Genomic DNA, 13,954 nt, shown 5'->3' with positions numbered 1-13,954 from the left:
TGGTCATCCCTTCAGTTTCCAGTTCTTTGCAACCACAAAGAGAGCAAAAATTAATATTATTATATCATGAATTATCTTATTATAATGTTACATATTATTTATTCAAAGTTTTTAAAATCACTAAAGCAAATGCCTAACTCTGTCTTAATTGGCATGTCTCATACCAATTCATTGTTTCACAGGCTTCCAGGGAATCGGAAATGGAAACCGAAGACGGCACAAATTTGAAGGAAAGGATCTTCACGGTAAATATCTGGGAGGAGGTCATGGGAGGTGATGGAATGTCAGAGCTGGAAAGAACCTGAGCAATAGATCATCTCAGTCCACACTTTATTTTATAGATGAGGAAACTGAAGCCCCAACCTCACTCACCTTTTTAATTTTCTTGCTTTCTTTTAAATCTCTGATAATTCAGTCTTCCTGAAAAGAAATGAGAGCAATCGAAGCTAAACCAGGCTCGCAGACTGGTTCTGAAATATCTATCAGCCCCAAATGTTGTTCTATCTGTGTCACAAGGTCATGGTGACATTGCTCCTCTTACAGCGTGGAGCGCCCAGAGACTGGACTAAAGGATCTCTGAGGTCCTTTTCAGCTCTTTGAAGTTAAAGAAGGCAGGCCAACTGTATTGGGGTGCCTGGAAGGATTTTCTGATTTCTGAAACCTGATTATGTTTAGGTTTTGAACCAAGTTACCTAGAGAGACAGGCCAAGAATTCTGTGATTCCAATGATGACCTAAGAGCAAAGCACATGATAAATTGTTAGCCTGGGAAAGATTCTAAAGCTTTCTGTTCTATGATTCAGTCCAGATGCAACCCACTACTTCCTTCTGTTCTAGACCAAGGGTGCTCTCTCTCCAAGGATGAGATCTGTAAAACCCACTGCTATGGGGCAGATTCCGGGCTGCTTTGGTAACAGTCACTAACAGCCCATGTGTGTGTGTGTGTGTGTGTGTGTGTGTGTGTGTGTGTGTGTTATATTTTAAAGACTTCAGCTTTTTTAAGGTCCTTTCCAACTTTAAAAATTTGTCTCTACGAACCCATGACCTTGGAAGAGAGATGATGGATTAGAGGTACAAAATAAGGCACAAATTTTTCGACTTAAGCCAATGTGCTGATTTTGGTTTGCTTAGCCATTTGTTACAAGGAAGTATTCTAATTGGGATGGGGGGAAAGAATGAGAAGCGATAGCATGGGGGAGGAAGAAAGAAAAGTATTCATAAAACATATATTGTGTTTTACTAGGTTGCTAGGAGGCATTACAGTTAGAATACTAAGTGACTAGGAATCAAAAGAACTGAGTTTAAATCCTGCCTCAGACACTTAACCAGCTGTATGATTCTGGGCAAGTCACAGCTTTTCTCTCTCAGCCTCAATGTTCTCATCTGTAAAAAACAGAGCTAATAATAGCCCCTCTAATGTTATAATGAGATAACCTATGCAAAGTGCTTTGTAAAACTTAAGGTGCTAGCTAAATGGTAACTATTATTTTTTTTAATGTGATTATACTTGTAAGGTAGGTACTGTAGCCCTGATGAACCAGGGACCCAAAGGCAAGGACAGCAAAGGGCGCAATGTACTTAGCAAACCTTAAAGGCCTATATAAACGTGAATTATTACTGTAAGATGATAACGATTATCATCATCCTCAGTCCAGTCATTTCAGGAACCCTCTTAATGATTCTAACAGAGGTTGCAAACCATCCAGCTGACACTCCAAGTAGAGCAGTCTTGGACCGTAGAATCAAACTCTGAAAGAAATCAAGCTGATCTTTAAAGAAATTAGACTGTGTGCAAGAAAAAAAAATTGGGACAGAACAGAACAGGGCAGCTAGGTAGCACATCTGGAGTTGGGAGGACCTGGATTCAAATCTGTCCTCAGACATTTCCTAGCTGTGTGACCCTGGGCAAGTCACTGAACATCTATTGCCTTGCCCTTTCTGCCCTCTGTCTTAGAATTGATACTAAAGCAGAAAGTAAGGTGTTTGGTTTTTTTTTAATCAGAACCAAGTTCCCCTAGATGTAGTGGGAAGAGAAGTCCAGCTGCCCTTGGAGTTATCACAACCTGGAATCAAATCCTGTCTCCTATACATCCTAGCTGTGTGACCCTGGGCAAGTCACCCAGTGTCTCCAAGTCTAGAACAGTTGCTAATTTAAATTGGTAGAGAGGATTTCTTCACTAGGAGCTCTCTAAGCTGATGATATCGCTGGACCAGATTTCTCTTCCATATTCTCTATAGCCTCCATTCACAACATGTACACCCCCCCCCCAAAGAATCCCAGAGTAGGAATTTGAAGACATGAGTTGGAATCCTGACTTTGCTCCTTCAGACATGGATGATCTCAGACAAGCAATTTTTCCCTCATTTCCCTCATCCCTAAAGTGAAGGGGGTGCACTAAATAATCTCTAATGTTGCTTTGGGCTCCAGTTTTAAGCAAAGAACCGAGACTGGCCCATTGATTCAGACGCTCTTTCCTCTTTCAGTCAGTAGCAGCAATTTTTGAGAGAGCCAAAGATTCTCTTCCATGCTGGTCTGCTAGCTTCTCCGTTATCACTCACAGGATGCCTTTTGAGACAGGTTCCAAAGTGCTGTTAGCTGCAGAAAGATTTATTGGCTCCTTCAACATTCCCAAGTCTTTCCATCTAACAGAAACCCAGCACAGATCCCGAAGCAGTGAAAGCCAGTGCCATCATCAGGCCAGTCCCTGATGGAACATTTTCCAATTCCTTATCTATTTATTGCCAAGAGGTCTGGTGGAAAGAATGCTAGATTTTGAGTCAAACCTGGGTTGGGATCCCCAGCCATCTCCTTCTCACCTGGGCGACCTTGGGCAAGTTATTCCTTTGGACTCCAGTTTCCTCATCTAGAAAATGAAAGGGTTGGTCTCCGTGACCTTTCGATTCCTTCCAACTCTAAATCTATGAGCCTCTGCCTGAGTTCTCTCAGGTTAATCTAATGGCTTTTCAGCCAAGTCATGGCTAGAAGCTAGTGAAAACTGCTGACTTTTGCTTCTACTCCATGTATTCCCAGAGGAGATGGTGAGCTGGGGGTGTGGTAAACTCATCTCTTCTGCTGATGTGCTTATTTGGAAATATGGACTCATCTCTCATTCCTTTTCTTTTTCACTTGATTTGGCACTCATTTACTGAGTGCCTATAATACACAAGCCACTATTTCCAGAATGAATTTTTTGAAGCCTTTAGGGTGTCATGGCTCATTTTTATCTTCACAACAACTCCAGAAGGTTGCCTTAGATAAATGGGGAAATCAAGGCAGGGAGAATTGAAGTGAGTTTTAGAAACAGTAGTTCCCATTTGTATAACCCATAATGCTTTCATTGCACCAACCCTTTGAGGCAGATAGTTTAAGGCGTACTCTTCCTATTTTATGTTTAAGGAAACCAAGACCCAGAAGGATTGGTACTTCACCACAATAACAAGCTTGACAAACCACCAATCTGGGATTCTAATTCAGGTTTCTTGTTTCTTTGCCGTGTACTCATTTAACCGAATTAATTTTTATGAAATTTCACACACTCCCTCAAGGTCAATGTTCTCAAATCTCTTGGCACTATTAAAAATTATTGAGGGCCCCAGAAAGCTTTTGTTTGTAGGGGTTGTATCTGTTAATATTTACTGCATTGGAAATTAAAGTTGATACATTTTTAATATTTTATTCTTTTAAAACAACAATAAATCCATTGCCTATTAACATCATATGAAAAAGACCGTTGTTCCAAACCAAAAAAAAAAGTGGCAAGAAGAGTGGCATGGTTTTACATATTTTTACTAATCTCTTTCATATCTGGTTTAATAAAAGACAGCTGAATTCTCATCTCTTCTTCTGTACTCAAGCTGTTGTGATATATTGTTTTAGTTGAAATCTGTGAAGAAAGTCTGGCCTCACACAGCTATGTAGATAGAAGGGGGGAATATTTTAATGGACAAGCAATGTTTTAGTATTATTATAAAAATAGTTTTGACCTTGACGATGTTGGGCAAAGGCTTTTGAGGATGCCAGGGGTCCACAGACAATATGAGAGAACCACCGTGATAAATGAAAATCATCCTTTAAGGTGTGTTGAGGAATATCCAAAAATAGCATGCTTACTGGAATGGCCAAAATGGGGTGGTAGGGGGGAGGTAAACCAGCTATCATCATATATCGTTTTTTAAGTCAGAATTTTATTTTTAAAATTTTGAATTGATATTTGTTAATGATATTAGCCCATAATTTCTATTTTTTTGCTTCATGCTCTCCTGGTTTAGTCTTTAGGATTATATTTGTCTAATAAAAGGTGTTGAGCAAAGTGGTTTTTATTTTTCCCCTAACTCTTTGAGAACAATTTGTGTATTTAATTAAGTCATTAATTGTTCTTTAAAAGTGTAATGGGGTGGGGTAGGGGGCAGCTGTGTGGCTCAGTGGGATTAAGAGCCAGACCTAGCTCCAAATCTAGCTTCAAAGACTTGCTAGCTATTTGACCCTGGACAAGTCACTTGACCCTCATTACCTAGCCCTTACTGCTCTTCTGCCTTGGAACCAATACGTAGTATTGACTCTAAAATGTAAAATAAGTTTGTTTGTTTTTTAAGTGTAATGAAATTCTCCTGTAAATCCCTCTGGAATAGAGTGTTTTCCCCTTCTCAGTAGTTTCTTTCTAGCTATTTCAATTGCTTTTTTTGAAATTGTATCATTCAAGATCTTTATTTTTATGTTCATCTAGATCATTTCTGTTTTTGTAGATAATTCTCTATTCCTTTTAAATTTTAAGTTTTGCTGGCACATAATTGGATATGGGTTCTAGTCATTCTTTTTCTTTTTTTCTCTGTTTGTTATGACTTCACTTTGTGCCCCATGTCACTTCTAAAGGCAGAGCAGATATACCAAATTGTTGAGAAAACCAGCCTGGCAACACTGTCACCCGACCGGCTGTGCTCAGGATGGAGCAGTGCCCACTTTCCTGGCTCTGTGTTCCCCTGTGTTTCTATTCGCTGTTTCCTTAGTCTCTTCATGAACTCTACCTAGCAGCACTGTACAGCTCTGTTGTTGCATATGGAAATCAACTGTACAGTCATATCTATAAATAAAAACGACCCATCAGTGCCAGCCAATCCTCCTCCTGGAGGATTCCCTTCCCCAAGATCTGGTTTCCTCACCCCCCAGGAGATGCAGCCAGCTGTCCTATGCAGAAACTCAGCCTTCCTGTCTTCAGGCCTCAGAGTTTGGGGACCAGGGATTCCCACTGAGCACACTGTGTTTTATTGAGTTGGCAGGAGACTCAGGGACAACATTCACACTTAAAGAGAATTGGGGGAAGAGAATATGGGGGCAACTGGAAAGAGGCTGCTCCATGCCCACAGGAGGCTGCTTTGAGGCCATTCCCCTGCTCTAGGCTTGGCTTTGTCCCTAAATGAGAGGAAATAATGAGGAGATGCTGCTAGAGGATGCTAAATCTTTGGCCTACGGGACCAGCTTGATATAGTAAAATGAGAACAAGAATAACCATGAAACATGCAAAAATGAATGTTGCAGAAGGACAAAGTGTAAGCTTGACTCCAAAGAAAAGAAACAGTTATTTCCCCACATTCCTTTGCAGAGCTAGAGAGGAATGGGAGATGGGGGGAGGGGGGCCCATGGTGGAGAATATTTCATATACTGTCAAATTTTTCAGTATCTTTACTGATTTTACTCATTTTTTTCTCTTCTTCCTCCTTTAAAAAATATTCTTTTTTATGGGATGGCTCTTTGGGAGAGGGAAGGAAAGGGGATACAAAAGAAAATATGTTATATAAAGAGGAAAAATATTTAAAATATTTATTTTTTAGCTATGGGGGGAGGAAAAGAAAATGATCTTTGTCTCCAATGAATAATGTTTTGAAATGACTAAATAAAATATTGTTAAAAATGTTTATTTTTTAAAAAGGAAGAGAGGAGCCAATTAGGTTGCTCAGTGGATAAAGAACCAGTCCAGGAGACAGCCTCAGATACTTCCTAGTTGTGTGACCCTGGGCAAGTCACTTAACCCCCATTGCCTAGCCCTTTCTGGTCTTCTGCCTTGGCACCAATACTTACCATTGATTTTAATATGGAAGGTAATGTTTGAGAGAGAGAGAGAGTGAGAGAGAGAGAGAGAGAGAGAGAGAGAGAGAGAGAGAGCGAGCATTCACTTTCTCACAAAGAACAGAGGATATAAGGGTTTAAAATTTATGTGTGTGTGTGTGTGTATAAAAGAAAGAGAAAGAGATTTGGAGTTAGAGGGCATTGATTTTAATACTAGCTCTGTTACTTACTATCTGGGTACCCTTGAGAAATGAAAAGAGAAAAAAAAGGAAGGGGGGAAAAGCATTTATTACATGCTTAGTATGCACCAAACACCACCAACTCTGAGAATAAAATATGAAAGCAAGACAGTCTCTGCCCTCAAAGATTTTACATTCTAAGAGAGAAAAACAACACATGGAGTACTATGGCCGAGGAAAGGTGGTTTGATCTGAGAAATTCACAGTGATGGAGAGGGGGACAATGAGGCAGTCAATTGACAAGCCAATTCCAGATTAATTTGATGATAGTTCTCAAAACAAGAGGTGGAAAAAGTGGCTGGAAGAGGAACACTGTCCTGATTGAGGGAGAAGTAGAAAATGGCCACAGTGAAGAAGCATGATCACAGGAAATTCAGAGTTGAATAGCTGAGCTCCTCCCAGAAATAATATAGAACAGTATGGCTAACCTTTTAGAGATGGAGTGCCGGATCCCATCCCTCCAGAGACTAAGTGCCTGATGCTCCCTGTTGCCCCCTTAGCCCAGACAGGGGAAGTATTCCCATTGGCTGTTGGGCAGAGAAGCAGGTGAAGTGAGGAATGTCCTCAGCTGACTGTAGAGAGGGGGAGGGGAGTGGCTCTAGTGTTCGTCTTCCTTCCAGCTCTGCTTCCTTCCCTCTTTCTGGGACTCAATTTCTCTAAAATGAGGAAGTTAGACTAGCTAAAATCCCTTACAACCCTATATTCTGTGATCCTATGACCTTTAACAAAGGAAAAAAAGTAATAAGCTTAGATTTCCCACTGTGGTAGAGTTGGAAAGAAAAGTTAGGGACCATACAGAAGCTACCCAAATCAGTCCAAGGACAAAAAGAAATCAGAATTCAGAAATGAAAGAAATTCAACAAAAAGCTGAAAGTAGACACCTCAGTCCTGCAGTCTACAGGTTTGGGATGACACTGACAAAATGGGTTTTAGACAAGCATCTTTATGTGTTGTATTGGAGGTGAGGAAGAGGAATGAACATTGACCTTGGAGTCAAAAGACATGCTAATGAGTCACCTTATTCACTCCTCTCAACCTCCATTTTCTCCTGTATAAAATGGACATGCTATTATTTACACAAACAACCTCACAGATTTATTGTGAAATATTACATAAATGTGAGCACTTGTTATTATCTACCTGATATCACCATTTTCCACTATTAAAGGATCTTTTCTTCATCTAGGAGTTAGAGCAGTAAGCATGATGGAGAAGAGTAATACAGAGAGGTAGATGGTCAAAAATGAAAGTAGAATGGAAGTATGATGGGTGCAGTGCCATAACTACTGTGTTATAAGAACCCGGACTCCCCATTTGCCCCCAACTCCTTTACCCAGTCAACAAAATCAGAAAAGAAGAGAATCTGAATCAAAGAATACCAGAGATGGAAAGAACCAGAGAAATCATCTAGTCCAACCTCATCATTTTACATATTTATTTCTGTGGATTTCCTTTCATGGATGGATTGGATAAAATGCCTATTGCAGTCCTTTCTAACTCTAAATTTCAGTGATTCTGTAAATCTAGGATCCAAGGAAGGCAAGTGATTTGTTCGAAAGCATTAATGGCAGAGTTCAATAGCAGAATTAGTAAAATGGTAGGTTCTCTGCTCCCCTTTTATAGCCTATCAATTTGGAGAAAGAGGGAGAAATAAGGGGAGCTAGGATGGGACAGAAAAGAATTACCTAAAGTGTATACAGGTAAGTGGATAGAAATTGTAGCATCATGTTATACACAATCTTATAAGTTGCCCCTATGAGATGCTGCAATTTTCAGTTCCTTTAAAGGTTATAAATTAGAGTGTGCAACTTTGAAAAAGGAACCTCATTTTTTGAATGTAATATAATCAAAGCTCTGGCACCAATAATGGGGTAGGGTTGGGATTGGGGGTGGGGAATGGTTCTCTGGGGCAGTGATTTACAAGGGACAAGGGGCCTCCTTCACCAGCGGGCACAAAGGGCCACTTGACTCTGTGCCACTCCTTCTAAGCTGTGGATCAGCTCTCTGGTAATGAAGGAAATTCAATCTGTTTCGGGACACTGATGAAAGGTCCCCCTGCTGAGCTGGACTCTGGAGTGGGAGGGAGAAGGAGGGGAGGAGGGGGGACGTTGGCAGCCTTTGGATAACCTGCCTTTTCTGAAGGCACACACATCTCCTTACTCTGCCTTGAGGGAAATTCCACTCCTGTCCCAATGGTCACTGCAGTACTTTCTCTCTTACTTAAATAGGAAACGTGGCCCAGACACAGCACCAGCAGCAGACACAAGTCATCACGTCCTATGACAACCAAGGTATGTGGTTAGCTGGTCCATGCTGGTTTTCCCCTAGCAGTATCCTATGTCTCGATTTGGGAGTGAAGAGACAAACATGAGCTCTCTGCCTCAGAGATTATTCGGTTCAACAAAGGACTGGAGTGTGCAGACTGTGCTAAGCAGTAGGGGGAGATATAAAGACACAGCTCTAACCCCATGGAGTTTATAGTCTAAAGGGGATAAAATATAGCTAGAGTCTACTTCAAGAATCAGTGACCTTAATTAAGCCTGAGGATGTCAATGTGGATCACAACCCTTCTGTAACTTAATAATTGAAGACACCATGCTCATCCATTGCATCCTGGGCCATAGCCCATCATCTTGACTTGTCTTGCTGCTGAACTTGGCGATTCTGTAAGAAAGAGTAAGGCTAATAACTTGGTGCTCTGCCTCACTTAAATTCATTCATGTGCAAGTCATGGCATCTGTGATGTCATTGGTCCTTTTTGAAAATGGAAGATGAATCATAACAACAGTTGGTCCATGTGAAAGTATAGGGATGGAAAACCCTCCTTGAAGCCAATCTGGTGATGGAGCTTTCTTTTTTCCCATTTTATTTATTTATTTATTTTTTAATTGAAATTTTAAATTTAATTCCACTGGGTTTTACTTGTGTCTTTGATCAAGACCTATTGCTATATTATTGATGTGTGCACTGGTAGTAGTCTCTCGGTAATGGAGGATGACGATTGTCTTTGTGCGTTTTTTGTGCACACAGACACTTGTGCATGAAGATTAAAGTGGAAAAGTCGATGCACAGAGACAGTCCCACTCTCTTGGCTTTGGAAGCCTGGGTCCATTGGCATGAAAAGTCGTTACACCTGGAGACTTCCTCAGCTGCATTGGATGGCCATGTATACTAGGGTGATTGTTTAGAATCTACATCCCCAGTCATATCCTCATCAACCCATGTGATTAGGCAGTTGTTTTTTTTTCTGTGTTTCTGCTCCCACAGTTCTTCCTCTGGATGTAGATAGTGGTTTTTCTCATAGATTCCTCCAAGTTGTTCAGGATTACTGCATTGCCACTAATGGAGAAGTCCATTACATTGGATTGTACCACAGTGTATCAGTCTCTGTGTATAATGCTCTCCTGGTTCATTTCACTCTGCATCAGTTCCTGGAGGTCATTCCAGTTCACATGGAATTCCTCCAGTTTATTATTACTTTCAGCATTTAGTATTCCAGGGTGATAGAGCTTTCTGAACTGATTGCAGATAGGCTGCTCCTTGGATGGATGACAAAGTTCATGACAAACTTAACTAGGCTTTCCAACATGGTAGGACTAGCCACAACTTGAGTTCTGCTAACCTTGCCTTTAGAAGTGCCCAGGGTTATGCCATATGAGGCACATAATTACGATTTCCTTCAAGAAAAGAATTGTGGGTGGATTGAGAGCCAGGTCTAGAGATGGGAGGTCCTAGGTTCCAATCTAACCTCAGACACTTCCTAGCTGTGTGACCCTGGGCAAGTCACTTAACCCCCATTGCCTACCCCTTACCACTCTTCTGCCTTGGAACCAATACATAATATTGATTCTAAGGTGGATAGTAGGGGCTTAAAAAAAGTTGTCAGACATTGGACATGTTAATATGATAATGATAATAGTATTTCTAGAGTAATAACAATACAAATGACTTTTATAGAATACTTTGAAGATTGTGAAGTATTTACATATATAAAATGGGTATCATAATAGTACCCAGCTCTTAGGGATATTGTGAAGATCAAACAAGATATATATACACATATATATACATATATATACACGTGTATATGTATCTTTGCAAACCTTAAAACTGTCATATAAATGCTACTATCTCATTTCATCCTCATAAGAACCCTTTTGTTATTCCCTTTTTACAGATGAAGAAACTGAGGCTGAGAGAGTTTAAGTGACTTGCCACGTGCCTGGGATTCATGTAAGGAAGGATTTGAACTCAGGTTTTTCTATCTGTAGGTCCCGTACATTAGTCACTGCATCATCTAGTTGCATATAAACTCTTAAGTGACACCATAGTCAAGAAGAATTATCTCCTTGGGTTCAAATCTTCCTAGCTATGTGACCCTGAGCTAGTCACCTAACCCTGTTTGCCTCAGTTTCCTCATCTGTATTAAGAGCTGAAGAAGGAAATGGCACACCACTCCAGTATTTGCCAAGAAAATCCCAAATAGCATCACAACTGAAATGAATGAGCAACAACATCAAAGGACACCAGAAAGATTGGAATAGACAGTTGACATTTTAATAGACAGTAAAAGACTTGATATTGTGACATTATGAGGTAGTCGTGCATGAAAAATACATCAGAGGTAAAAGTGAGCAAATATAATCTAAGAGGCAATGTGGCATAAAATGATGGACTTGGAGACAGGGAGTTCTGGGTTCAAATACCACCTGGGGCACTTACTGTTTTTTGGATTCTGGACAGTCATTTAACCCCTCTTGAACTCATTTTGTCATTGGTACAAGTAAGGAGTTGATTTAGATGCCCTCCAAGGTTTCTTCTGTCCAGATGTAAATAAGTCTGTGATGCTATCTGGGTGGGGAGGGAGAGTACTGAACAAGGGCTTCATGGAGGGGGTGACATTTAAACTGGGATTTAAATAATGGATAAAACTCACAGCAGAGGGAGGGAAATTCTTCAGGCATGGGAAGTGTTCAGAGCATTGTTCAGAAGATATTAAATTGATTTGACTAAAGAACAGGATAGGATATAACTGTTGAAAAAATAAGATAAATAACCTCCATCTTTGCTCACTATGTTTTCCATGTTGAGATTTCAATATTGAGGTATTTTACTCCCTCTGTCCTTGGAGCTTTTCCTGTCATTTAAAATTCAGTTTTTGAGCAGAGAAGAGACATGCCTACATGTACAGTCCCACAGAGGTAATACTGGATTTGGAGTCAAAAGGTCTGAGTTCAAATCCCATCTCCAATACTTACTACCTGTGTGACTTCAAGCAAATCACTAAATCTCTCTGATCTTCAATTTTCTTGAGCTTTCCAGATCTAAATCTATGATTGCTGTATTAAGAAGATTTCAGTATAGATTGATATGGAAGGGTGGATTGTAAGGATGAGAAAGAAGACTTGTTGGGAGGTTATTGCCATAATTCAAGAAGTAAGTAATGAAGCTTCTCTTTTAGAGTAATAGCAATGAGAGGAGAGAAAAGAAGTGTTTTGGAGGAGGTCTAAACAGGATTGGTCTGCTTGTTCCTACACTCTTTTTCTCATCATCATGACTTTGCATGGAAGCTTGGTGGCCCAGTGGATCGAGTGCTGAGCTTGTAGTCAAGAAGACTCCAATTCCTGAGTTCAATATTGGCCTCAGACACTTACAAGCTTGGGGAAGTCACTTCAGCCTGTTGGCCTCCATTTCCTCATCTGTAAAATGAGCTGGAGAAGGAAATGGCAAACCAGTCTAGTATCTTTGCCAAGAAAACCCTAAAATGGGGTCACCGAGAATCAGACATGACTGAACACCTACAGCATGTGCCAGACATTGTTCTAGAAGCTAGAGCCAAAAGTACAAAGAATAAAACAATTTGTATTCGACGATCGATCTCTATTCACAGTGAATTTATATCTTAGGAGCAGGGGAAGAAACAACAACTACAAAATGATAACTACAGATATATACAAAGCAGTTCAGTGCAAGTAAAAGCAAGCAGACCAATCTTTAGGCATTTGGACTAAGATGTTACCAGGAAAACATAGAAAATTGATGGAATAATTTAAACTCCTTAGAAAAAAGGAAATTATATACACTCAAGGAATTGTTAATTTCCACAGCAAAGAAACCAATTCAACTATCACTTGCAGATGAATAAAGTGATGGACCCAGAGTCCAGAAAATCTGAATTAAAAATTGGCCTCAGATACTTCCTAGCTGTGAGTGAGACCCACTTAGCCTCTGTTAGTTTCTTCCCCTGTAAAATGGGGATAATAATAGCACTTATCTCACCAGGTTGTTGTGAGGATAGAATGAGATCATGGCTTTATAAACCTTAAAGCGGTATATAAATACTATCAGCATTGGTATCATCGTCTTCATCATCATCATCATCATCCTTGTCATCCTCTCATCCTTCCCATCTTTTTCAATAGGGCTCAGATGAAAATGACCATAGAAGTTGCTATCCTGTTATTGAGACAGCTAGGTGGCACAGCAGAGAGAGTGCCAGGCCTGGAGTCAGGAAAGCTTGAGTTCAAATCCAACCTCAGACACTTCAATATGTGACCCTGCACAAGTCCCTTTACCCTGTTTGCCTCAGTATCTTTATCTGTAAGATGAGCTGGAGAAGGAAATGGCAAAGCACTCTAGTGTCTTTGCCAAGAAAACCCCAAATGACAAAGAATCACACCCTACTGAACAACAAAGCCAAAAACAATGCTACCATCATCCTTTTATACTTTTATATTATTCCATCATATTCTCAGTTATGATTCTATTGACCAGACCTAGGATTTCATTAGTATGAGAAAGCTCCAGTAAGGAAGCTTCCTCTGCAAATGTGGGTCAGCAACTATTCTGCAACTTATAGCCTTAAAGTCTTATTATTACATTTCTTGTGTTCTTTTTGTTCTGTCCTCAATAGAAATGGAATGTAAAGGAAACCTTGATGGGCCTGATGACAGTTAAGCCATTCACTCCTTAGCCAGCCATCTCTTCCCCAGTACAAATAATCCTTCATGCATTTTGCCCGAGTTCCTCTCAGAGAGGGACATTGTAGATTTGGCCGATATTAAATTAAAACACACACACAACAACCACCTCATCCTGTTTTCTTTTCTGGTCTGCACTTAATAGTTCACAGTTTACCAGGACCTCTTTGAAAAGCTGGTGGGTAAAAATGAGTCCTTTAACATTACTCTCTTGTGTGCTTCTTTGACCCTTTCTTTGGAAAAACTAGACAGTCCTTTCAGAAAATAACAGGGTAGGGAATGGGGGGATCACAATGAATTCTTTTCAAAGCCATGGCTGAAGAATAGGCTTAGGTTAAATTCATTTCGTTTTCCTCGTAGCCTACTCTTCTTTAAAGAATAATAACACTGATAGCTAAAAGCTTTCCCAGCACTTGATATGATTAGGCTGTTGGGCTCAAATGATGACCCTCTAATCTTTGCACTCAGAATTGATTTTCTAATACATTAAGGAGATTAATCATCTAGGAGAGGCCTGGAAGATGCTACTGAAGTTGGAGGCTTCAGACAACCTCTGAAGGAATTCAGTGCCCCTCAGAAAAGTTCTGAAGATTAGATGAGACACTTTTTAATTAAGTTCCTCTCCTGTACATGAATTCAACTTTCCACTCCTCTGTAGTGAGAGCATTGAGCATC

The 13,954-nt window shown here is 40.2% G+C and overlaps 1 protein-coding gene and 1 long non-coding RNA gene across 2 annotated transcripts in view; one reads left to right on the top strand and one right to left on the bottom strand.

Moving 5' to 3' along the window:
* Nucleotides 1-13,954, top strand: part of KY (kyphoscoliosis peptidase) — a 108,630-nt gene that overhangs the window by 8,038 nt on the left and 86,638 nt on the right. Inside the window, exons 2-3 of the mRNA XM_007493905.2 lie at nucleotides 183-245; nucleotides 8,528-8,590. Coding sequence (XP_007493967.1) covers nucleotides 183-245; nucleotides 8,528-8,590 — 126 coding nt within the window. The remainder of the gene's footprint in view (nucleotides 1-182; nucleotides 246-8,527; nucleotides 8,591-13,954) is intronic.
* LOC103093508 (uncharacterized) overlaps nucleotides 1-13,954 on the bottom strand; it is a 44,198-nt gene that overhangs the window by 29,627 nt on the left and 617 nt on the right. The window lies entirely within an intron of this gene.

Source organism: Monodelphis domestica, chromosome 4 (genome assembly GCF_027887165.1).
Source record: "Monodelphis domestica isolate mMonDom1 chromosome 4, mMonDom1.pri, whole genome shotgun sequence".
Classification (NCBI taxonomy): Eukaryota; Metazoa; Chordata; class Mammalia; order Didelphimorphia; family Didelphidae; genus Monodelphis; species Monodelphis domestica.
The sequence above is the reverse complement of the archived record's forward strand: the minus strand, read 5'-3'. Positions and strand labels throughout refer to the sequence as shown.